The sequence below is a fragment of the Corvus hawaiiensis genome, chromosome 4 (assembly GCF_020740725.1).
Source record: "Corvus hawaiiensis isolate bCorHaw1 chromosome 4, bCorHaw1.pri.cur, whole genome shotgun sequence".
NCBI lineage: Eukaryota > Metazoa > Chordata > Aves > Passeriformes > Corvidae > Corvus > Corvus hawaiiensis.
The window spans coordinates 29,224,968-29,250,191 of record NC_063216.1 but is presented as its reverse complement, the minus strand read 5'-3'; the positions used below and the strand labels follow the sequence as shown (position 1 = coordinate 29,250,191).

The following is a 25,224-nucleotide window of genomic DNA, read 5'->3' as shown; positions in this document are numbered from 1 at the left end:
GGAAGCCTGAGGAATGGAGAGGCAGTGGCACCATGTTTCTCAACTCTCATCCCAGGTCCAGATAATAAATATCCTCACAGAAAACCAACCTTCAAACTTCATTTGCATAAATCCACAGGGTTTATAAACTGCTTATTAAGTTCTCATCGCTGACACACTTCTCTCTTTCCATCCCACCAACCACAAGCGATCTCACACAGCCAGTTTATTTTGGACTGCTGACACTTTCGGAGCAGTAGTTCCTTTTTGTTCACGGTGAGGAAGTAATTCAGCATGACAGACCCTGAATCTAACAAAAAGTGAATCTGAGACTCTGAACCTGATAAATCCAGGTGCTGCCAAAAGCTCCTGGCTCAACATGGCTCAAAAATTACTCAAGAGCTTAAAATATATAGAGACCAAGTAGAAGAGCAGAGAAAGAATTGGCTTTTAAGCCAACTGGTTTGGTGAATTTACTTTGCAAGAAGATCTGCCAGTGAGAACATTATTCTACACTGGGCATGTATAACTTTAGAAATCAATTCTAAGTATGTTTTTGAGTGAAATATAATAACTTGGCTGATAACTATGTATGTGATCCTGCTGCAGACTCTTGGTGAAAATCAACTAGCCGGATTTCTGAGACTCCTAGAATGCCCAGGATCTGTGTTGATCTAAGACCTGTTTTTTGTAGGCTCTTAGCTTGCATTGCTGTCATTCATCAAACCTTATACTTACGATTATCAACAAGATAAAGTAGATAAAATTGTAGAAGGAATGGGCATCCATCACATAGTACATGATCTCCACCCACCCTTCCAGTGTGATCACCTGCAAAGACGAACAACAAGAGAAACAGGAGGGAAGCAGTATTCCAGAGTTCACTCCTCAGTGTATACAAGCAGATACTGGCAGGACGGTTGCAACCCAAGAAAGGTGAGAAACAACAATTCATTTCAACGAAGCCAAATTTCCATCTTGGGAAATCAGCATGGTACTGCTTGGTGACACTGGCATACTGTCAAAGCCTGTGAGATCATTCTAGTCCACAGCAGGAATATTCCATTAAAATAGTTCATTTCCCTGGATCGCAGCAGGGGAAAACCCGTGGCAGGTTTCTGTGCCCCTTGGACTGGACACCGCGTACAGCCGGAGGAAAAGAAAAAAGCATGGAATTTAGCTCCCATCTGCAACGTGTACTGGGAATTTAAAAAAAACCAAAACTTCCTTTACTATAGTTGTCTGGACTGAAAGGGAAACTGATACAAGTCAGGCTGAAGAATGGAGCTTATTTCAGCAAGCACCTGGAACTGCTCTGTGTCCCTCCCCACCTACAGGAACACTGTTCGTGTGTGTGCTGTCTCCCTTACCAGGGGAGTTGCAAGGCCCTTTACTTTGCACCTCTGTCACACCCTGCAGAAATTACCACTGGAGCCCAGAATGACTGGGTTTGAAAAACAGAAAAATAAGCTTGAGCCTTGTAAGGAGGCGAACTCAGACTTACCTGAAATATCACAATCCAGGCGTAGCCAATGTTGTCAAAGTTGATGGCACCCTTGTGCGGGTTGGCGTTGCCGGTGCGGCACACGTTGTAGTACTGGTTCCAGTTCACACACATGCCACTGATATTGAACTCCTGCCGGACTGAATTGTAATAATAATAATCATCCTTGTCCAAACAACACTCATGGCCTCGCTCCTTCAGTGGGGGTATTTCGTGACAGCCCATAATTCCATTGTCTCCTGACAGCGAGCAGATAAAGGGCATCTCGTCATCTTCCTCTGGTTGGTAATAAGGGGGCAGGACAATGTCACCTTGTCTGCAAAAGAACCCACAGTCAAATTTCCTGTGACAGAGAGTTTCCTATCAGTGATAGTGGTGGAGCTGGGACCCCCCATTCTGACATAGGGACTGCATTGGGTAGGGGATTTCCAGATTTATTGCCTCAGGAGAAGAGGAAGAAAGACAGGGCTCCTGAAAACCAGGACATTTCTAGGGTGAGTCCCCAGCCTTCAGAGTTTTTCCTGCCATCAGATCACCCCAAGCCAAATTACACAATCTGCTTGCATGAAGGTGAAGAAAAGCTGGAATGCAGAGATTTGCAGTCTGATCACTCTCCCCATTAACATCAAAGCTAAATCAGATGCAATGACATTAAGGAAGTTCATCAGGCTTTACTGTAATATGTTCATATATGTAACTGCTGCTGGACATGTTTTGTAACATTTGGTAGTGAACCTTCTGTACTTCTAAAAAAAAATCCAGTTCATGCATAATTAACGTTGCACAGATAAGCCTTAAAATTTGGAAATGGAAAGATAAAATTGACTTAACCTTAACTTTGACTCCTCCTTGACAGCTGGCATTATGGGTGCAATGTTTCATGACAAGTTCATGTCTTTTTTCCAAATAATGCAAGCACCTTCCAAATGCATGAATAATTAAAATCATCTATGCTTGCCTAGCTGGAGATGAGCTAATATCAGAAAAGTGAAAGGTGGAGATAAAAAAAAATTGGATTAAACTTTATCTGGAGTATTCCTTGCAGTGCTACAATGCACAACTTTCACGTTGTGCAAACGCAGACTTTTTCACAAAGTGTCATTGGAAGAGGACAGGTGTTGATGAAAAAGAAAAGACAGTCTCTGATTCTTAACTAAGTAGGACTAAACTACAAAGATATGTTTTAACTCATCCTCATCATTGGTGCATGGGTACCTTCAGAATTGATTTCCCCAGTAACAGTCAGCCAAATATTTTCTAATATCTGCACTGTGAAGGCTGTGGCCCCAATTCACTTCTCAGTTACATCAACTCTGCATGGATGTAATTACACTCATTAAAGAAGTGCTACTCCTGATTTACATAAAGGACAATCATCCTAAACATTAGTTTTTCCCCAAGGAATAAACACAGAAAATGCCTGCTTTAAGCAGCTCCTACTCTGCAACTCCACTGCTGTTCTGCACATTGTATTTTCACACATTTTCTTTCCAATTTGAGATGATCTAAAGCTTCAGAACTGTTTAATCAGTCTAAACTGATCTACAGCTCTAGGTTTTCTTTAAGTAGTCTACACTGATAGCACACCTGGGATTAGCATACGGTTTTAAGAAAACATTTTAAAGCCTGAGATCTACTAAAGCCAGAAAGTCAACAGGAGGAGCTGTGCCCTGAAACTGGGTAATCGGAGAATTCATGGCAGGCAGGAGCTTTTCCACCCCACTGCCTGTGGGAGGAGTAAAGCTGTGCTCTGCAGGCTCGCCCCTGAACCCCCCCGAATAAACCTCAGATACCTGTAATTGACCCCTGTGTGGCTCCAGGCTCTCTTTGCCAGAACTGTTCCCATGTTTCCCCACGAGTTTTTTGTCCCATTCAAACATTCATTCTTTGCTTTCAGATGCTCTCACTTCTACTAACCCGGCTGTGGGACACCTCTCCCACCAGCCCTCTGTCCCCTCCCCATGGTACTGGCCACATGCAATCCTGCTCCTGAAGTTTTCTAGTAATTTCTCAGTGTCCCTCCAGAGTTAATGCACCACCGTCCAAACAGTGACCCCAGCTCCATTTTGGAGGCGCCAGAGCTGTCCCTGGATGCCTCAGGAAGCACTATGGCTTTCTGTAAGACTCCTGTGAGTGTTGTTTTCTGAAGAGGGAGCAGGTTCAGGAGAAAGGCAGCATGTTCCAGAGTTTCATGTCTTTTTGGGTGTAGGAGCACCATCCTGTATTACTGGGCATGGCTGGAGGGGGCAGCCATGCTAACCTGTGCCTCGATCAAATCCAAATGAGCCCTGTCACCTGCTGAGAAGACAGAAGAAAACCAGCTGTCTTTGCCGCCCTCCCTTTCCACTGCAAGATGTGACCAACACCCTGCACACTATCACCCCACACTTGGAGTAAGTGATACACAGAGAGCCTGGCAGAAGACATGAGCAGGCAGAGGGAAAGAGAAGCATCCCTGGAAGAAAGGAAGGAGATGTTGTCTCCCAGTCACTCACACTGTGAAGTTCTCCTCCATGAAGCAGCGGTTGCGGAGCAGCCCAGCCCACAGCTGCACCCCAATGATGCCGAAGATGAAGAAGACAAAGAAGCAGAGAAGAAGGACGTTCCCCAGCATGGGCAAGGTGTCCAGGAGCAAGTTCACAAGGATGCGCATGCCTGCAGGGGGAGAAGAGAACCAGAAGGAGCAAGTGTGGGACACAGGGATAGAGAAAGGGAGAGAGGAAGGGAAGGAGAAGAAAAGGAAAAAAGATTACAAGATAAGCATCAAAAAAATACTAATTAAAAAAAAAAAGGCCCCATGAAAATAAAAGCAGAGTGTCAGAAATTAACTACTGTCCAAAGCAGGCCAGGTTTATGGTTATTGCCCTTTCTTGTCCTAACCTCTACTGACAGGCAGCCAGCAGAGCTGCTGTGATGCTGTGATCTCTTAACCTTAGGCCTCCATCTGCAGCAGGGAAGAAAAGAGAATGAGACTTTTGGTGCCATCAGCTATCTGACTGACATCCCTTCCTCCCCTTTCCCTGCAGAAGGACAACAGAGTGACAACTGTCCCAAAGGGGCATGTCAGCTCAACAGCCCCATTATCCAATGGCTCAGACTGAAAGTCATCCCAGTACAACAGCTGCATGGTGCAACCTGTGAGATGAGACCTGGATTGACAGACCAAGGCCAGCCTGCCAGTGGGATGAACCTTTCCAGAACATACAAACTGACATAGATAATTGGGTTTTTATCTGTGAAAATATCATCAAGAGACACTCATGTAGACCACAATTTCCTCCCCTGGCTAGTCATCGTGCCCCAATGGGGCTGGAGCACAGAAGTAGCAGGCACAGCCCAAAATGCTTCCAGCACAGAATCTCTGCCCACTGCAAATGTTTCCAAAAAGAACTTTTTTTTACTCTCTAATTACCTAATGAATTGTTCATGTGGTTTTACTTTCCCCTTGGCTCTTCAGCTCACAGCCACAAGTAGAGGTAAACATAGTCTTGTTTCTCTGTGGAGCTAATGGCTTTTCCTCTGCTCTCCAGGGATGGTGAAAGTCTAGAAATTCTTCTGAGCATCACAGTACTGCCTTTACCCCTATGCACACCTCACGAGGTTGTCTCTCCTCATCTCCATGGAGGTCCCTCCCCCAGGTACCCAGAGAGTTCCTTCACTGAAGATTTTCCATGTAGGCCAGCAAATAATTAGCTAATTAGGTATTTATAACCAATTCATTACTTCAGATGGCAGTGGAAGGCAAAAGAGGAGGGGAAGATAAGATTAGGATTCTCTGACAGCCCTTTGAGACACAAGATAATCCCCCTTGTGTACCCAGCATCAAGTAATTACCACACAATACTATACATTATGCTCCGTGTCTATCCCCTGGACTGCTCACACCTCAGAGGGAAGTGGCACCTGGGGTGGGGCAGGCAGGCATGGAATTCACAAACACTGAAGGGAGAAGGAGAAGTGTGCCTGCTGTGGAACATCAGACTGGTTTAGATTAGTAGAGAATGTTTTGGGGACAGAGCAGGGTAGAAGAGACAGGAGTGGTATTTACAGGTAGGTGATGTGTAGGAGGGAGAAGATGCTTAATGGTGCTTACACAGGATTGTGAAGGATAATGGATGATGGCACTAGCTCTAAGACCAGGCTAGGGAGCAGTAGCTGAGCCCTGCTGCCTGGCTGTCCAGCTGTGTCACCAGCCACCATGTAAGGCAGCTTCTAGACGAGTACATCAGTAACTCAGCAGAGCTGGGGCACGGCTCCAGCCACTCACTGGGGATCGCAGCCATGCCCTGAGTCACTGGTAGCTCTCTGACCTCTCAGCACACCAAGTCCAACAGCGCAGCCACAGTGCCCTGCTGGGCCCTGGAGAAACGCTCTGGAGAGTACAGAGACTTCAAGACCGTGCACCCTCACTGTAGTGCTGCGTTCCTGGCATTAACGTTGCGTCACAGAACGAGCTCAGTAGTTCCCATAAACTGTCCTGGTTGGTACATTAGGGAGAGCCAAGTGACATGGGAAGCTGTGCCAGTAATGCTGCAAGAGGGGGTGATCAGTTGATGTCAGATCAGTTGATGCTAGCTCCACTTCAGAGCTGGGTAATGGGAGAAGTGAGGCTGCCCTTATGCTGAAATGCAGAACAGACAGAACAGACATTCCCACCAGGATTTTACAGACAGCACGCTTGTTGGGTCAGAATTTACAAAAATTGATTTTGTCTATGTTCCAAGAGAAAGCAAGTGATGTGCAAAACTTGTTTGCCTTTTCCTTTTCTGCCTGCCCATACGTTCTCCATCCTGACTCTCACAGGGAGTACTGATGGTACAAGATTATGCTCTCCACAGCTCTAAGATCATAGCTATTGCCCTCATGTTAGGCCTTCTGGGGAATGAGGAGCCATGACCCAAGAACTGGCAGGTAACCCCACCACTTGGCGTCTTTTCCACCTCACAAAGAATTTCAGCATTAACAGGTCCTAAGTCCAAGTGAAACAAATGAGGTTTTTTTAATTTCACAGTTAGACAGATTAATCTTTCTCTTTCTATTGATGCAGACTGTGGAGATGAGATTGGCTCTTCAAAATGAGGAACACTGAATCTACACCCATCCAGATGTTCAAACATCAGTTGCAATTGCAGGAGAAAGAAGGAGAAAGCCTGAAAGGCCTAAGGATAACAGGTGATGATTTACCATAGAGCCTGGTGGCCAAAACAATGAGGTCTCCAAAGCAACTGCCCAACAATGGAAATGGGCAGTACAGCTCTGGGAGTATTCTGTTTTGGGGTACTGGGATGCCTCCCTTTTCCAAAGGGCCCTCACTGGACAAGCTGCCATCCACAGCAACACCTGTGCATCTTGCATAACAAATTCTGAAAGGTGCTGGAAAGCCAGTTCTTCATCAAAATCCTGCTGCTGCCTTCTTCCCACCTTCTGCTGCCTCTACCTGCTGCTCTGCCACTTTACTTTTCTCTTGCTGTGCCTACAACTCCTCTCTGCCTCTGTGCTGCTCCTCAGCTCATGCGCACACTTTTCCTGGCCTCCCTCCCCACTGCTGCCTTTCCCCACATCCCCATTTGTCCTTTACCATTGGCAGAGCTGAAGCCATGCTGGCTCACAGTAAGGAGGGGATATGAAAGGGAGAGTGACCTTTTCTGAAGCATCCTTTGTAAAAAGGGAAATGCTGCTCGAGAAGAGAAAGGAAGAGAGGCTGGGCAGTCTGGAGGAAGAGCAAGGAGGGAGAGCATTGATGAAACAACATTCAGCAACCAAACAGCCTTCCAGGGCATCAAATATGAAAAGGTTTTGCTCTTCAAGGGAAATAAAAGCTAGAAACATTAAATATTCATGAGTGCCAGGTGTGGGCTCAGAAAGATCTTTTCTCCACTCACTCTGACCAGGAGACCAGGGGAAGGGAGGAAATGAAATGGCCTCGGCCGTGGGCAGCCAAGGAAGGAACCTCACGATGCTCACATAATGCTTCCCTGCTGCTCACCCATGCCCTTGGGCAAGGGGTAGAGAAGGTGCTCGATGGTACCTCCAAGGCAGGGCTGCTTCTGGTAAGATATCCCGCAGGAGCGAAGCCACAGACGCGTTCACCACTCACACACAGCAGGAGATGGGGGGAAATTATGTCACAGGAATGAGAAAGGGTGGGAAGGTGAGAGAAGTGCCAGGAAGTGACCTATCAGAAGGAAGCACAGGGCTGAGCAAAGTCTCTGAGCTCCCTCCGGGGTTTGGAAGAAGCAAATCGTCTGTCTGACCCTCTGGTGGCATCCAGAGGCCCTTCCAGACAAATTCTGCAGACACGATGGTGACCCTAGCTCCCTCCAGACACTTGCCATCAGCCCTGATTAGCCTGGCCACGGCGGCTAAGCGGAGCCGTCTGCCGTGCCCGCCCCGGGAGAGCGGCGGGGCCGGGCTGGGGAGGGGCTGCGGAGCCGCGGGCAGCGGAGCCCGCTGTGCGGGGCAGGTGTGCGGGGCAGGTGTGCGGGGCAGGTGTGCGGGGCAGGTGTGCCCGGCACGCCGCCGCCTCCCCTGCTCAGCAGCGCTGCCACTTCGCCTTCTCTCCGCCTGCCTCCTCCCAAGCGCCAGGACCGACAGCGGAGCTGATTCACTCCCCAGCGCTAACCACCCTGTGATGCGAGCGGGGGAACTGCCTTAGAAGGGGTGAGAAACCCTGTTCTTTCTGGTTTTTTATATCTCAGTCACCTCTGAGGCTCTCAGTCCTCCCCAGCTATAGCGTGAGGGACAAAGCCAATGCATGTGAAGTTAAAAGGAGATTGCAGCTGGAGGCAATCATTCCCTTGCTTGGGGTAAAGCAGATGGAGGAGAACATAATTCTCAGCACCCATCTCACCTGCATCGTGGACCAAGCTACCAGTTGTCATTTGAACTGGAACAAAACCAAATCTCCTTCCCATCAGCACTTGTGACTGTAGCTGGCAGGACATTCTGCAGAACGCAGAGACTGAAGTGTCATTATGTCCCTCAGCCAGGCTGCTTGTCCAAGCGTGCCTTCTTTCCTTCCTCCCCTGCCCCAGGACGCATGGCAGTCCATCCAGCTAGCATGTGCTTGGCAGGATTTTCCTGTGCATGCTCCTTTATGGAAATTTTCAGAACTGAGGAACCATTCCAGCAGATAGATTGTGCAGAAAGTACACAGAGAGAAACATGCACCTTTTTTTTTTATTTTGCAGCCAACCCCTGTAGTTAAAATAATCTTGGTTTATGTGCACAGTGCAAGCTGGTGCTCCAACTTGTGGCCGTCCTCACTGATCTCTTGCTGACCTGAAGCTTAGCTGTCATTTCACACTTTGCATTCATAAACATCAGCTCAAACATGGGGCCAAACTACTGCCAAGAGACACCAATCAGCTGTGGGTCCAACAGCAGACACACTGCCAAGCTCACCGATATTATAGCCCACAGCTTCCCTCGCCATGCAGATCTTTTCCCTTTGCTGCATTCCCCCTAACTGAGGCCTCTTCTGCAAACAACACGTGCAAGCTAAAGGAGTTCAGCTGGAAGAGCCAGTGTGCAGCTCCAGATGCTTTGTCCTCAAGCTGCAAAGCCAGCCTCACTCACGTTGCAGACCATCACCGCCTGCTTTACACCAAGGCAAGAGAGAACATGTCCAGATGGACGGCCAGACCCAAATTAAATTAACTCTGTGGAAAGACAGGTCCAGTTGAGGTACCAGATGAGGTACTGAGAGACCTTAAGCCAGTTCTGCTGCTAAGGAAAAACTGCCCCAGACATGCTGACCTCATTCAGAGAAACTCAAAGTCTTCCCATTGATTTCTTTGTCAGGTTCTGGGTGTATTTGCAGGATACATTTAGAGTTGGGGGTTTAGCTCTTGCAGATGCTCAGCATGACCCATAGCTCAGGAGCACTGGTCAGTTCCTCACCAACTCCTCACTCTTGCCTTACCAACAAGCAAAGGCTTCTAGAATCCCTGACTGGCTCAGACACTTCATCCTACACAGCTTGTTGATGACATAACCTCAAATTATCACTCCTCAGTGTAACCACAGAAGATATCAAAACATGACATTTCCAGCACTTACAAAGCTTCACCCAGTACAAAGAGCTGTTGTTCATTTTTTCAGTAGCATGGGCACACCAAGCCTCATCTTCATACAGTGACTTCCCTTAGAATACTGAATCAAGGTTAAACATTAAGTTCCCCTAAGTCCTCACCTTCAAAGTACTCCTTAGCTTAAGCCTGAGGTAGTCAAAAGGCAGACTAAAACTCCAGGAAAAAACTGTTGGCCAGAGCTTCACCCTGCTGAAACAACAGATCTTTCCAGAGTAGGCTTAGAGTACACTCATATAAGAGAAAAATCTCTCTTTAAGCTTGCTCCAAGGCTGTAGAAACAATTCCCTTGGGATCCAGGGACTAACACAGACCTCACCTCTTTTCAGTCAGAGAGCAAGACATGGACCAGGTCACATCATGAGCATCAAAAAGAAAATGAAGAAGGGAGAAAAAATGCACCACTTAAAACCCCTCCCAACAGACATTCAGCTAAAACAACCACCAAAAAGAGAGTGCAAATGAAACCAGAGATAAACTGTTTTCCTGAGGGGAAGAGGAGCAAATAAACACAGGCACTGCAGAGCCACAGTGCTCAGCAGGCTGCCAAAGGGGGCTCAGGTGGTGCTGCCAGGTGATGTGAAGAAGCAAGCTCGGAAGTGAAGCCTCCTAATTGCGGACCTGACCCCAGGCTTGCAGTGGCCTCAAGAAAGAGAGCAAAATCCAGAGCATTTACCTCGACACCTAAATGCTGACATTTCTAGGAAAAAGAGTGGCCAGTCTAAGCTTTTCTGTCATCCAAAAAGGAGACACCCAAGCTCTGCAGCAGGCTGCACCTTATTATGGATGCTGTAAGCCCAGCTACGGTTCGCAGATAACAGCAGAAAATTCCTCCTCCACAGGCAATGGCATTCAGTACGTGCCACCATAGCATGGTTGGTAGCCACATAATCCGTGACATGAGCAGAAATGGATGCAGGCAAAGGTCCCAGTTAGCAGCCCCCTTCTTCACTCTCTTGCTGTTATCCCCTTGCAAGCTTTGGACTGTTAAGCAACCTTGTCTTGGAGAGTGATGACAGGTGTCAGATTATTTCTTAGAGAGGTGTCTCTCTGGGGGATTTCTGTCATTTTGTTCTTTTCTGTAATACTGAACATCTAATAAGCAACACCTACTACCGCCTGCTACAGTAGTTCATTCACTGATCATCTCATTTTTTCCCCATTTATCACTGCAATGATGACTGCATTCACTTTCAGTGAAGAGTCTATTAAAAACATACAGCGCCAGCTTTTCTTTAAGAATTGCAGGAGCCACCCAACACCAGGGACAAAAGTCAAGTCCAGTGCTGTGGCTGCGAGCCACTTGCCTCCATTCCATAAATATCCTTAAGTTCTTTACACATCTCTAGTGCTGTCTAAGTGGGACAGTATAATGCAAAATATTATGTAAAAGAGCGTTAATGCAACTTCTGGTTAAGATTTAACAGGGCTAATTTCCTCTTGCTGTCACTAGCATGAATCATGTTTCTTTCTACTGCAGGCAATGACATGACGTTACATGAAATGAGTGCGAACAGGAGAATCGGTCCCAAAATACACAAAGATAGAGAAATTTAAGGTTATGATTGTAAATTGCCTTGCCCACACACACAAACTTTAATTTGCATTAGTGTAATATGACAGTATCATTCACCCCATAATACACTGTCATTATTGCTCACATTTCCATGGTATCCATTGCTTGATAGGTCCCATGGGACAGATTTTGCAAAACAGCTCAGCTCCCATTTAGGCAGCAAAATACATGGCTGGGCTTTTGTGAGCACTGTGTACACTGGAGGCTGAGCTTGTTTGAACAGGCAGCAGAATTGTCACAATGGGAGCTGTGAGGCACTAAGCATTTTTTAAAATTCTGGCTCTGCAGGTTCCCCTACAGGAGAAGAGAGAAATAAAGATTCCATCAAAGGTCTTTCTCTGACTGGTTTCTGTAATGTTTTGGTTTGGTTTTTTTCCAGGCTTGCTTTGCTTCCAGTAACACAAATTCTGAAGTGCTATTACAGACTCTTGTGATTTTTATCGTCAGTCTTGGGAGGCATGGCAGAAACCTTCAGGTGTGAAATCTTGCTATGACTTGACAATCTCAGATTACAGAAAAAAACCCCCAACAAACCAAAGAAGAGAAGGTTCTATTCCCCTCTACTATGGGTAGAAAAAAGATATGAGTACAGGTCTAGAGGTCTGAAAGACACAGGAAAAATAAATACAATCTCTGATTGTTTTTCCTTTTCCTTTTTCAAATCTCATTGCTTTAAAGCCATCCAAAAAACCTACAAGCCCACAATTTGTGACTTTTGAATACTTGTTAATAACAGTGAAATTAAGTGGGCTGGTTCAGAGAAGGAAATACTACTTTCTCCCATGAACCGTGACCACAAAAAATAGAAACTACGCAATGTATGGAACAAAACAAGGCATTTCCAGGTCTATATTTCCTGCATTTTGGTGTTTCCCAGCTTCTTACCATGATGCTACATTACCAAATAATATAATTTTCGTTATGTTTAGGGGTTTTTCTCCTAAATTTATTTTGATTACCCAGTTAAACACCTGGCAATACACTGCACACTTGGAATCCACATGAAAAACAGCACTGAGCTCAGACAACAAGTAAATAAAATTGGAGCCTGTCTTCAGTGACTGAAGACTTAAATTAAGTACAGGAAAAAATTGTTTCCTGTAAGTTGTGAGGCACTGGAACATCCAGAGAAGTTATGGATGCCTCATCCTTGGCAGTGTTTAAGGCCAGGGTGAATGGGGCTCTGAGGAGCCTGCTGTAGAGGAAGGTGTCCCTGCCCATGGCTGGGGGGTTCAAACAAGATGATCTTTAAGGTCTCTTCCAACCCCAGCCATTCCAGGCTTCTCTGAAGGCTTCCTCCAGCACTACGAAATGTGGGTCTGGTTACAGACCAATTGGTTTGTTAAAAAGCTTCAGAGAAGCATTGATTTGCAAACCCATCCAGCATATTTGTGAGTCAATAAATCTTCTTTATACTGTCCTTGACTTTGTATCGGTTTTGGTTTCCTCCGCCCCCCTTCTCTGCATTATCCTACACACAGAGGTGCATCAGGCCTTTGTGTGCTTTGCCTGGCAAACCCTACCACTTGCCTCCTGTGCATTTCTCTTTCCAGCCTCCCTTCTTTTCTGTTCTCACCTCTCTTGATCCTCATTCTGCTCTGCTCCCCTTTGCACCGTTTCCCTTTATCCTGAGCATTCCCATCTGATTTAGGGCTTGACTGAATTGATAGAGCTGCACATAGAGGACAGTGCAGCTCTGACTACAATTCCATCTCTGATCTGTCCGCCTCTTGGAGGAAAAGCGTCCTTTAATGGCATGCTCCAGGCATAAATCTCATTGCTCAATTCAGTGTTTTGCTCCATTTCGTTGGGAAGGGAGGACATAGACTGAACTTGACCCTATTGGTCAAGTCCATTTCGTGTTGGCTTTTCTCCATCCTTTCCCTGCCCACCTGTCTGGGACAGAGCCTACAGAAAGCTGGCAGCTTCACCTTTAAATACATTTCAGTCACACAGCCTGACCAGGGAATGAAAAGGGCTTTGTGACCTCTTAACTTTTTTGTATGGGTGCTACAAGAGAACATCCCTCCTGTGCCTTTACTAACCTGCTCGGGCTGTATGTGGATAAATCTACGTGTATACACATTTGCACATGGTTGTGGGTGTGGTTTGTTTGTCACTGAGATGTGATAATAAATATTTACAGAGCACCTCATACAAAGAACTGTGAGTTGGGTAAGTTTAGATATTTGGAAAAATCAACTTTATCTGAGTTTCAGCTATTGCTTCACAAATAAAGCTGAGAGAGGGAAAAAACGTACTTCCAAAAGAGTCATTTGAAGAGTACATTTTTGAAAGGGAATCAGCGTTGGAAGAGAACAAGCAAGTGACAATCCTCTTGCAAAAACACTGAAGCATCTGAAGCAAAGGCCCTGTGGGGGGCATTTAGAAGAGAAATTTCATAATCCCTTTGCATTTCCAACTGCTAGGGCAGGACTGTGCCTGTCAAATGCACTTGGTTTTTGTCTGATCTAGCTGTAAATGAGACTGTTTTGCAGCCTAATATATCTCAGTCAGAAGCTCATTTCACACACGCTCATCAGTGGAATTAGTTCTTCAAAAACACATTTAGAGAAGCAAATGTCATCACTTTTCCCCCATGCCAAGTGCGGGGTTCGTAGCCAGATTACTCTGTTTTAGGCACTGTTACAGCGCCAAGCACAGGTAGCTTGGTGTGGAATACAGACTTAAAGCAGGCATATACACGTTAAACATCTGCTTTTCCCATTTCAGCACTCGGATGCTTATATATTATTTTTATATTGGTGCTTTGGTCTAGTGAGATGAATGCAGAGCTACAAGTTAGGAGTTGTCAGTTGTATTCCTGAGTCTGCTAGTGACACTCATTGGGTTCCACTAACCTGGTGTGAAGCATAAGAAAGACTAAAAATAACAAGCCATGGTTTATATCTTTGAGATCTGTAGAAGAAAAGTAGAAAAGTCCAGTCTATTTAGACCCATGGAGTTACTGTAATTACAATCATCAATAAAGAAAAATGGAACTAGACCAAGATTTTAGCACACAGCACTTGTACTAGGAAAAAAAAAAAGTTATTTGATTGAAATAAAAACAATGCAATAGTTATTAAAACATTTAGCAAAAAAAAAAAAAAAAAGGAGGACAAGAAGAGAGGAAAGGATTTTTATACTAGAATGGCATGATTGAGGATTTCTGATTTTTAAACTTTTTTGTCAGGACCCAGTATAGGAAAAAACATCAAACGAAACAAACCACCTAAAATTAGGCAGCATAAAGCTGTATTAAAATGGATGAGAAAAGATTATTTTTGTTCTGACTGAAAAAAACACATCTAGAAAAAGCAGAACTTCCCACAAATCTGAAATTTTATTTTCTGTACACCTAGTAATAAGCATATAATGTTATTTTTCTGATACCTATAACTCCACATAAGTATCACTGCCACTTACATACAGAGTATTAGCACATATATTCACTTTCTACCCCGTAAAGTTGCTCTGCAACAGATTCCTTCGCTTCCATACAGTGTGCTCAGCTGAAGAAATCTGCTTCCAATGATGAATCAGCTGCTAAATTGTAAGTAGAAAGTGGAAGACATCAAACATAATGCAAGGGCTCTTCTTTGCATAAGGCCAATGCGCCAAGAAAGAGTAAAATGAAGAAACATTTCCTTCTTCGACGTCAAAAAAACTTAATGAAAGAAGAGCAAGAATTTCAAATTACCAGAAATGATCACAGACTCACTGCTCAAAAGCAGGCAAAAAAAATAAAACAAAACCAGCCTCCCCCCCAAACCTTGTGCCTTGCCTTGAGAAGAAGCAACAAAAAAAGAGCCAGCACAAAAAGCAGTATTTCACCCAGCAACCTTCCACACAATCACAAGAGGATAAAAACCGATGGATGTGGAATTTCACCCCAAGACCGGGACACAGACATGCCCAGAGCAGAAAGCAACTACCTCTGACAGGGACCTGGAGGGTATTTTTTTACTCTTCACACTTCTTCAGTGACTTGCAGGGCTTGTCACACCAGCTCATTGCCATGGAATTGAATCACATGGCAATAGGACCAGACAGATCTCTGATATTTCATTTGCTGCATTTTCAAACATGACTCCAAAAGGCAGAGTTCCCGGGCTTGTAGTCAGGAATGCAAGAGATAAGAGGGAATGTTAATGAAGGTGTGATACATATTACAAGACCAGGGTGGCCTCATGTTCTCTCTAGTACACACCAATGATAACATGAGAATGGAGGAATGATCAGGCAGGGCAGAACCCCAGGGTGCTTCAGACAGGAAATCTCAAATGGTCAGTAGCACATCCTGCTGAGAATTGCAAGAGATGCAATCAATTGCTGATAACCAGTAGCTGAAGATCAGCTCTAACCCCAAAGGAGGTTTGAAATCAAGAGGTGTCTCCATGTGTGCTCTCATGGAATGGTTTGGAAAGGACACTGAAGAACATCTACTTTCAACCTCCCTGCCAAGGACAAGAACACCTTCCATTAGTCCAGTTCCCCAAAGCCCTATTCAAACTGAACTTGAACACTTCCAGGGATGGGGCATCCCTTGGAAAATCCCGTTTTACTTCCTTTACTTGCACAGTGCCACTTCCCGCGGCAGCGAGCTTTACACCCTAACTACAAACTGGGTAGAAACTGTCATTCTTAATGGACATTTACCACCTTTTGGTTACACTGGATGTCCTTTTCTTCTTCTGTCATGATTCAGAGAGACTTTACATTCTCACATGCATCCTTTTTACCACAGATAATGAGTACAGCACTGGCAAATAGAATTTGCCAGCTCCTTGTGGGATATTGTTTCAAAGCCTCAGAAGTGTCACTGTGAGGAAGGGCTTTCAGTAGCATGTTAAGAATGAGCATGTGTAAGCAGAATTTAGACACATCCAATCTGGGAATTTGGGCATTTAAACTTCAGCCTTGCACACCTGCCAAGAATATAAAATAAGTTTATTGAACTTTTTCCTCTGCCATGTTGCTACTGTTTCCCTAGAAATTCCTTCTGAATTTCCTCTCTCCTAATTTTCTGTTATAGCCTTTTTTTTTCCCCTTGCATCATGTAGTACGAAATTTCTCTCAAACTTCTCCAGAAATTTCTCACATAAGTATGTGGACTTTTCAAACAATGGCAGATTAGTAAAGTTCTTTGGGCACGAAATAATTTACCCTGACAGACCACTTGAGCACTCTTCCACTCATGCTCTAATCAGTCAGGTTCCCAATCTTTTTGTCCACTCTCCTGAAAATAAACTGCCATTATTCAGTCCACACAGCCAGACTCCTCTGGGAAAATCAGTCCCTGCCTGGGTGTCCATGTGGGAGCCTTTGAAATGTCCAAGGCAAACACTGGGCCACCCTGTCCCATCACAGCCTTTGGGACATGGCTGAAAATCTGCCTTTAGGATTAACCACCCCCCACTCCTTGCCTCGCACCAGATATCTCACACTCACAACCACGACCTCAATTTCCCTCTACCTCCTGCTGTCCTATTTCCCACTTTCTTTGGCTACACCTGCAACACCTCCAGCTTGGTATCATCAGTACATCTCACTAATAGACTTTCCTGTTGCTTCAGATTAGTAATGAAGAACTTTAAAAAGACATTAAAAAAAGATTTGTGGCCAAAGGTCCCATTAATTATGTTTGTTGTGCCCCACTAGGCACCTTCTTCTAATGCAGCTCATTCCCATTTATCACAAGCCTTCATTTACAGCCTCTTTGCTAGTTTTCAGCCCTCAAGTCAATGCTTCCTCTCCCAGGAAATCCAGTTTCTTTTTTTTTTTTTGTTTTAATTAATGGCAGGATGTCTTTCTTCCAAAATATTCTCTGCACATAACCACAGATTTATGTAGCGAGAAAAATACATAAAGATTTAACCACAGAGTGGAAATTAAAACAGCATCAATTTCATACAGGTGAAGTTCTATACTGATGAAAAGAGCAAACAGGCAGTGTCAGGGCAGGGACAGCCAGGGGGAATTCAATGGCATCTGCTCTGCAAAGGTCAGGAAAGAAGATGGAAAGTATCTCTGGTGCCTCTGCATGGATGGAGCAGGTCCCTGGTGGGTCAATTCTGACATGGCTCACACTGTTCCTCCCTGGGGCAGCTCTGGCTGTTCCAGGAGATAAATAGGAATAATACAAAGCCTCAAGTTTCTGCCAGGCACGCTCTCCTCCTGGCCACCTTTGTCCAGCAATTAAAATGGCAGACACCTGTAAGGGTTAATTGGATCTCATTCCGGATGTTTCCATTTGCCTCCAAGGTAATGTCTACACTGATAATAGGCTTCAGGCTCTCAAAGCAGTCTTTCAGCACAAGCTCATGGCACGACTGATGAAGGAGGGAGGACAAGAGGCTGCACAACACAAGGATGGGGCTGCTGTCACATAGCTGCCCATATCTTCCTGGAAGGGGCGAGCCTGCCATGCACAGCCTCCAGGCCACCCCCTTACAGAAAGCTTCTACCCCAGGCCCAGGGCTGGCACCCAGCCCTCTCCTCTCTGGAGAAGGGCCAGAGAGATGGAGACAGACTGGGGGAGTTTTTTTGCTGACAGGGAATAGCCAAAAGCTTCCCTTGACCCTCGTCTTTATGATCATATGATGGACCTGTTACATTCCTGGCTGTTCTCTCAGTGCTCCAACCAGTGGATCTTTTGCCTGGTCCCCTCCTGCCATGCTGGGCACACAGGACTGTGCCTCAGTTTCTCCTTCACACCTTTCAGCACCTTCTTTTCAGGGCTATTGCTCAAAGATAAAAGTATATCCAGGAAGAGGGACAAGATCCCTCTTGGGCTTTGAATGGAGCCAGAGTCTCTGAAATTCACCTCCACAGCATGTTCAAGAAAGAGGTGATATCGTGAAAATGACTTTGGCACAAGGAAAAACATACGATGCAGACTAGGAGGTCAACTGTGCAAACTTTCTCAGGTCTGGAATAGAAAAAGGAGCATCTGAGCTTGAGAGAAGGATTAGGAGAGCTCTGGCAAGGTGTTAGCCACTGCAGACAGCCTGATCAGGGAGATTATGGAGAACAGCAAAGAGACTTCCTGCCATTCTGTAAGACTGAAAACTTGCAGAAGAAATGCCTAAAGTTTCCCAGGGCTGACACATCCAGGCTCAGACACAGCCCTGGCAGCCCCAGCCCAGTGGTGTTCAGCCTGGCTCATACACACACAGCAGCTCACAGAGGGCACTGTTGGCACAAAAGAGGGAGTACAAAGCACAAGGGGAGGAAGAAACAGCCATGAGTCGGTGCTACATGCCCCTAACCTGTAATGGCATGAACATTTTTCAGATGAGAGAATCTGGAAGGCCTTGTAAAAGCCTGAGCAAACTAATTTCCCTGCTTCCCAAAGCTCATCCTTCTCCAGACCTCACACACAGGCCTTTTTGAAGCTACAGACATCATTAAACCTGTGATGTCCTTCAGTAAGAGGAAGAAAAAACACTTTCATTTACTGCATAATTTTCACCTTCAACTCTTGAAGTTCCATCAACATGGCCATGCACAAGGGATGACTAGGGCCGGTATGCTGGGACACTCTTGTTTTCCTGCCGATCCAACAACACCTCTTGGCCCTGTGATGGCAAAAAGCCTGCACACACCCTACAGAAGCCTCTATTCACTTTGTACCTGAACCCTGCTGGGACAACACCACCACACACAGCTTTATTGACCAGGTACTCCCCACAAGCCGAGCTGAGAGGTGTGAGAGGGAAGCACGACTTACTAGGCACACGGTTGATAGCTTTCAGGGGTCTCAGGACACGGACAGTACGGATTGCAGACAAGTTAATGTTTTGGAGATCCAGGGAGTACTCCACCATCCTGCAGAAGGGGAGAGAGAGGGAGAGAGAGAAAAAAGAGAGAAAAAGAAAGTTTAAAAGAATCCAGAATTTTGGCTTGAGCCACAGATTTATCATTTCTTCATTGAGGAGTTTCTGGAAGTCATGAGGATGAAGCCTGAGCCTTTGGAAGCAAAAATGAAGTCTCCATGAGCCCTATGGGACAAGCACAGAGCCCACAGCTCCTCTGGCAGAAAACTCAGTGAGCGGTGAGCGCATTTCTCGCGGACACAGGCCAGGAGCTTTGCTAACACGTACCTGCTGCGAGCGCCAGGAGAGGAAGGAGCCAAGTGAAGATGCACTGGCAAGGAGCACACACCCCTGGCCAGGGCACACACAGGGGGTAGCCACTGCACACGAGGCCAGCAGGAGGAGGGCTGTGTGGCCAGTTTAGTTGCGAGTTACCTGCAGCACAGGGGGTGCTCCCTGTGTTCCCCTCATCTCCCACTGCAGGATATGGTCCCGGGAGGCAGCTTCAGCTAAGCTGCTTTATCTTACACAGAAACAAACCCTCTTACTTAAAGCACTACCTGCCTTGACTAGGTGGAAAGGCTTCCCCCATGGCTATGAACCACTCCTTTCTGACACCAACCAAAAGGGGAAAAGCCTAATTTTAGGACATATGCTAGACCTTAGCTCTCCTAACCCAACAACATGTGCTCTAAATAACCTCAAAGTGCAAAGAGGTGTGATTAATGCATTGGCTTTGCTGCAAGAGCAGCAGGTGCAGGTGACAAAAAGTGACCTGGCTCAGCAATCCTTAGCCCAGCATTCTCTCCTCACCCAATATGGCAAATGTCCTGTCTCTTTGAAAGCATGGCAAGAAACTATTATACTGATAATTTATCCCGGCCAGCAATTTCCACCTGAGGACCTCAAAGCATCTTTCATGTTTTCGTGAACACAGATGCACGAGGCCTCCGGGAAGACATGGGCCGTTGTCACCAGCTTCCCTCGGGTAACCCTGATCTGGTGATGGGATCAAGAGAGTGACAAAATTGGCCAGTGAAACAGCAGCAGGCAGGACAGGAACTGCTTCTGCTGAATCTCTTCTCAGACATGAATAATGAAACTACAAAAAGTTCCCTGTTCCTTGGCATTTTAACAAGACTCAGGAGACAGGGAGGGATTGGGGGAACAGCCTTTTGTTACTGCCCCCTTTCTCAGAACAAAAACCATCATAATTTATACAGGAAGACTCACAAGCCAACCTAAAGTTGACCCAAATCCCTCTGACCAGGAATCAGTGAGAATTGAATGAGACAGCTGAAGTGAGACACTGAGAGGGAAATGGGGTACAGCCAGTCTGTGAAAAATAATCAGGAAGAGGCATCGAGTGAAATGGACCAGTGAACTGATCCTTCTGTTGATTACCCTCCATTCAAGAGGACCTCAAAGAGCTAATGCCTGGTTATCTGTCTACACCTTTCACAAAGGGGACTTGTCAGAGTGATAGATTTTCAAACACGGTGGGGTAAACTTGTCGAAGTGTTGTGATTATCCTCTCTCATGCTCTCTTTCTTTCTCTCCCTCATTCCTTTCAGTCTGTTCTCTCATGCACTTTTAGGGTAATTGCATGAAATAATTCTTCCTCTGAAATGCAGTGGCATTCATTTACCTCCCCGGAGCTGTCAGTTCCACATATACCAAGTGCAGAAGAAGAGACAAGGGATTTCATGCAGATAATCAAAATATTCCCACTCCCCAAAGAAAGCCCCGACCCCAAACCAAGCAGAAGTATTCAACCAGCCTACAGAAAGAATTAGTGATAGACAAAGACTTGGGATCCAGTCAGGTGAAACTGGGAAACAGGTATGAAAGGAGGAGGAACACACGGAGACATAAATGCATGGACATGACTACAGGACATACGTGTGTGGTGCAAAGGCACACAGTGAAAGGGCCTTGAGTAAGCACTGACTAACCTTGCTCCACATAAAGCAAGATTGTCTCACCAGTGTGTTGTTGCTCCAGAATTAGACAGACCTGCTGAAGCTGTGGAACTACAGTTAGGGGCAAAGCACGCTGCAGACATTTTTGTACTGCTCCCAGGACATGAGCTAACAGCTCTTCACAGAGACCTGGCACACAGGGGCAGCTTCCTGACTGAAGGAGCCCCCACGCTGCAGTCTGCTGTGGGGGTGCAGATATGCACAGAAGCATAAAGGCCTCCAAGCTTGGTGAAGTTCCAGTGAACTTCCTTTCCTCTCCTAAAACCACTCATCCCCTAAGAGCACTGGGTTGCCTCTGAAGGCAAAAAAAAATATTATTTTGGAGCAGGAGCAGAACAACCTGAAACAGAGTCAAATGCCAAGTAAGCTGTTAGCCCAAAACACATCTAATTTCAAGTACTGTTTTTTTCTGAACTGTGAGGAGCCAAATAGGAAGTCCGGAAGAACACTGTGGCCCTCACAGAAACCAAGCACAGGGGAAAAGCACAGGGCTAGGGCTGACATGAAATCAATGGACAGAGGTGACATCTTTTCTTAGCCTTAACCATGCAAAATTAGTTTTAAAATGTTTACAAACCATTTGGATTTTGTTCTCTTGTGGCTACAGCACATGAGTGACCTTAACCAGGTGCACATCACTCCCTCTCCTAGCTGGAATGAGTTTACCACCTATGTAGTACAGTCCCAGTGTCACTAGAAAATTATTAATCCTCAAAGTAGTGACCGTGGGTCCTTTCAGCACAAGGCAAACGCTGCCTTAACTCAACTCTGTGGTTCAGACAGCAGCAAGCCAGCCTCCTGCAGCCCTCAGTGGCCACAGATTCACAGACTTACTGCCATTACGTTCCAGTGTAGCCAGACAAAAAAGCTGAGCAGACAATCACACTGCCAGGGAAAACAGCAGGCTGTTCCCAAGGATGGGTTAGAAAAGGGCAACTGCTAAATTTTTTAGAGAGCAACTTGTAACAAAAATGAACTCATCCCTAGGAGGGCCCAGGGCTTCAGCTCGATTAAGAGACCTCTTCTGCCTACAGTTCTTCCTGAGGCCTCCTGGTCTTGGTTGTAACAACAGAGAAATCCAGGATGCTTAAGCCCCTGTGGATGAGATATGACTATTGTAGACACACAGATTGTATCCAAACAACTTCAATGCAATTCCAGTGTAATTTTACATTAGGACCTCTCACTTTCACCTTTTCTTTCCTAGTGATCACTTCAGCATCAGCTTATGTTCACACTTCTCTTTGTGCAAGGGTAACATGCTCACACCATGCAGATGACCAAGGTGCAGCGAAACTCCACTGATTACCAAAAACCCACCCATCTTCTGTGTAGGTAAAACTGACAAATCCAAATGTTGCCTCCTTACTCTAATGAAATAGGGTCTCTAAATGACTCTGCTGGAGTCTCCAGGCATCTGCAGCATTTCAGGGATTGCTAGCCCAGCTCTTTTTGTTATTATCATTCTCCAGCCAGCCCTGCTTCCTACAGCCAGGGAACCGTGGACTCTTAACGTGCTCTAGGTTTGGGCTGTACCCCATTTCCTAATGCCATACGTGGAGGTGATGCCAGGTCGACAGAGTCAAAAGGACTCATCCCAAAAAGTGATCAGTCAGAAGCTGTCAGCAGGTTTATGTCAGGAGGTTCGCATTTCCTGTGTCTAGAGATCTTGTGGTGGTGGGTCAGGTGTACTGTGCTTATTTGGACTCTCAGGCAGGTGGGTTTTGGATCCTTATCCCACCAGCAACCTGCAGAACCATGTGTTTGCTGGGTGTTTGTAAACCAAGAGCAAGGAAATGTTGCAGCTAGCACGAAATGGTTGCCACCTATTGAACTCCAGGACATTCCCAGGCTCCTTGTCCTTACCTTGTAGTAGCTCAGTGCCATGAGCAAGGGTAGCCCCCATGACCTGACTACCCTTCATCTTGTCCTCCTCTCTTTCTTGGCTGCTTAAAGCATGTCTTGTTAGTAAACACCATAAATTCTTTAAGATCTAGGGGCAGTCAGAAAAAGTCTAGGATGTGGGAAAGGAAGGAAAGAAAAAAAAGACTGTGCTAGCTGTGAGTCCTTTCCCTTTATTATGAGGGAACAGGGTTAAATGCATCTCTTCTAAGGGAAACAGCAGCTTATTTCTAGCACCACTAAAGTATTTTGCGGCCTCTGGTGAGAGTAGGTGAGTGGAAGGACAGGTTCAGAAGCTTAAACTATGCTAAATCAGACAAACTTCTCATCTGTGATGGAATTTGAGCACTGAGCTGTCAAGATAATTGAATATTTACAGTAATTCTTCTTCTCTTGCTAGAGATTTTCTTCTTCAAAACTTTCCACACGAAACTCTTCTGGAAGGAGAGGGGATTGGCACATGCAGTGTCTCCACACGACACAGCTCAAGACTGATGCACATGGGGAACACTGTCAGGGTGGGAAATGGGACAGCGGCACTGGCTGCATGCATGGGGTTCATCCTGCAGAAGCAGGGGGATGCCTGGCAGGGAACACCTCTCCACTCGAGCTCTGCCTCGCCCCCCAATCTTGAGGCATCCCACCTGCTCCCTGCCTCTTTACATCCCTCTGATGCACACCTGCCTGCAACATTTCCACCTCTCATTTTAATCTTTCTTCCTAATTCCCAGTTTTGCCATTGCCCCTTGACTTTCCTTCGTATTTTTCCACTAAGTTAAATCTGCTCAGCTGAACACACAAAGGACCTGGAGTTAAACAGAGATGAGACCAAGCTACTGCAGGGAACAATTGAGCAATTTGTTAGCACGCTGACCCTGTCCAGAGTGTGCATGGTCTCATGTACCTCTGTCCTGTGTCACACCACTGGAGCAGACAGCGAGTACACAGGGACAAGGGGGCATGGAAACCTTTGATGCTCGTGAGGCCTCAACAACACCAGAACAGCTTCATCAGCTACAGCTTGGCACTTGTTTTGTCCTCTGCACCTGTGAGCTCAAGAGTGGGCTTGGGTCTGCCTTGGCACTCGAGAAGAGCAGCGCTCGTTGTCCAACAGCAGAAATGCACGGCCAGCGTGGCTCTGTGCCAGGCACAGGAGAGCAGACTGACCAGCGGGAAGGAGAAATAAAGATAAGACTATCTAAAATAGGCAAAATGAAAGCCATGTAAGGAGTCCAGAAAATTCAGACTTTATCTGCTGCACGTGTGACCCAAGATAATGTACTTATGCAATGCCTGGCTAGCTGCTACCTCACAGTTACATTCAATGAAATCCATTATTAAAACAGTTCAAACATTACCATTTACCTCTTCATATTTACATCTCCTTATACCTTTATTAAATACTTATTAACTTTCCTAATCTTGGCTTCTGAACTTCTATTTGCTGAAAATTAGCAGCCAAGAAATGGTATTTAAAACCTATTCTGAAATCATCCGTGAAAAATACTGAGGCAGTATTTTTCTTATGACACAAAGCCAATATGTTTTTGTCAAATTCAAAAGCTGCCTAATTCCCTTTCTCTGATAGAATTTTCAATTGAAATCTAATTAACTGCAGTCTAATCAATTAATATTTTTTGTCAAATAAATTTACATTTGGCACTGAAGGCAAAAACATCATGGCTGTGACTTTCTAGCTGTAATTTCAGACTTGCTATGGGTCTCGGTGGGAAGTGAAGCTTTTCCTGCCTGTGGACTGCCATTTGATCCCTACATCTATGAGCACCTGATGTGACCAGGGCAGAAGACTTTGATTGGTCTCTGCTCTGAATTCCTTCAGAGCTTCAGTTTCTCAGCTATGTCAGGGCTCAGGGTGTGTCCTGTACTGTGGCTAGATGGGATTTAATCAATGTCTTCTGCGTACAAGAATATGCCTTTCTGTCCTTGGCTCCTTGATTTGGCAATCACATTTTACAAACTGGATTTTCTACCACTTTGAAGATCCAGAACATAGGAGTCCATAGGGAAAATATAAGACTGTCAGTTTTCCCTGACTGAAATTTTATTCAGATATCTATGCCAAAAGTTGGAGCTCCAACATCTCTCCATTTACCAAAATGTCTAGCCTCTTGTATATAAGCCATCCCACAGCTCAAATCTTCCACCTGAAGTTTGTGGGGTGGTGGGAGACTGATTTATCCCTAAATTCTTTCACTTCAGTCATATACACCAGAGATTCCATCAGCCAAATCTGTGCTGTGGAAAGGGAAGGCAGGCAATAAAATCCACTTCCTGGGGTCCACAACTGCCTGGATAGTGGGGACCAGCAGCACTGGAGTAACAGCAATGAGGCAGAAGGAAGAGCACACAG

General features: G+C 45.6%; 1 protein-coding gene across 5 annotated transcripts in view; it reads right to left on the bottom strand.

The window, feature by feature from the left end:
• Window positions 1–25,224, bottom strand: part of CACNA1I (calcium voltage-gated channel subunit alpha1 I) — a 165,266-nt gene that overhangs the window by 48,363 nt on the left and 91,679 nt on the right. For all 5 annotated transcript variants that reach the window (XM_048301758.1, XM_048301759.1, XM_048301756.1 and 2 more), the window contains 4 exons: window positions 18,885–18,982; window positions 3,979–4,138; window positions 1,484–1,799; window positions 718–810 (listed from right to left, as the gene is read on the bottom strand). In XM_048301758.1, the coding sequence (XP_048157715.1) occupies window positions 718–810; window positions 1,484–1,799; window positions 3,979–4,138; window positions 18,885–18,982 (667 nt within the window). The remainder of the gene's footprint in view (window positions 1–717; window positions 811–1,483; window positions 1,800–3,978; window positions 4,139–18,884; window positions 18,983–25,224) is intronic.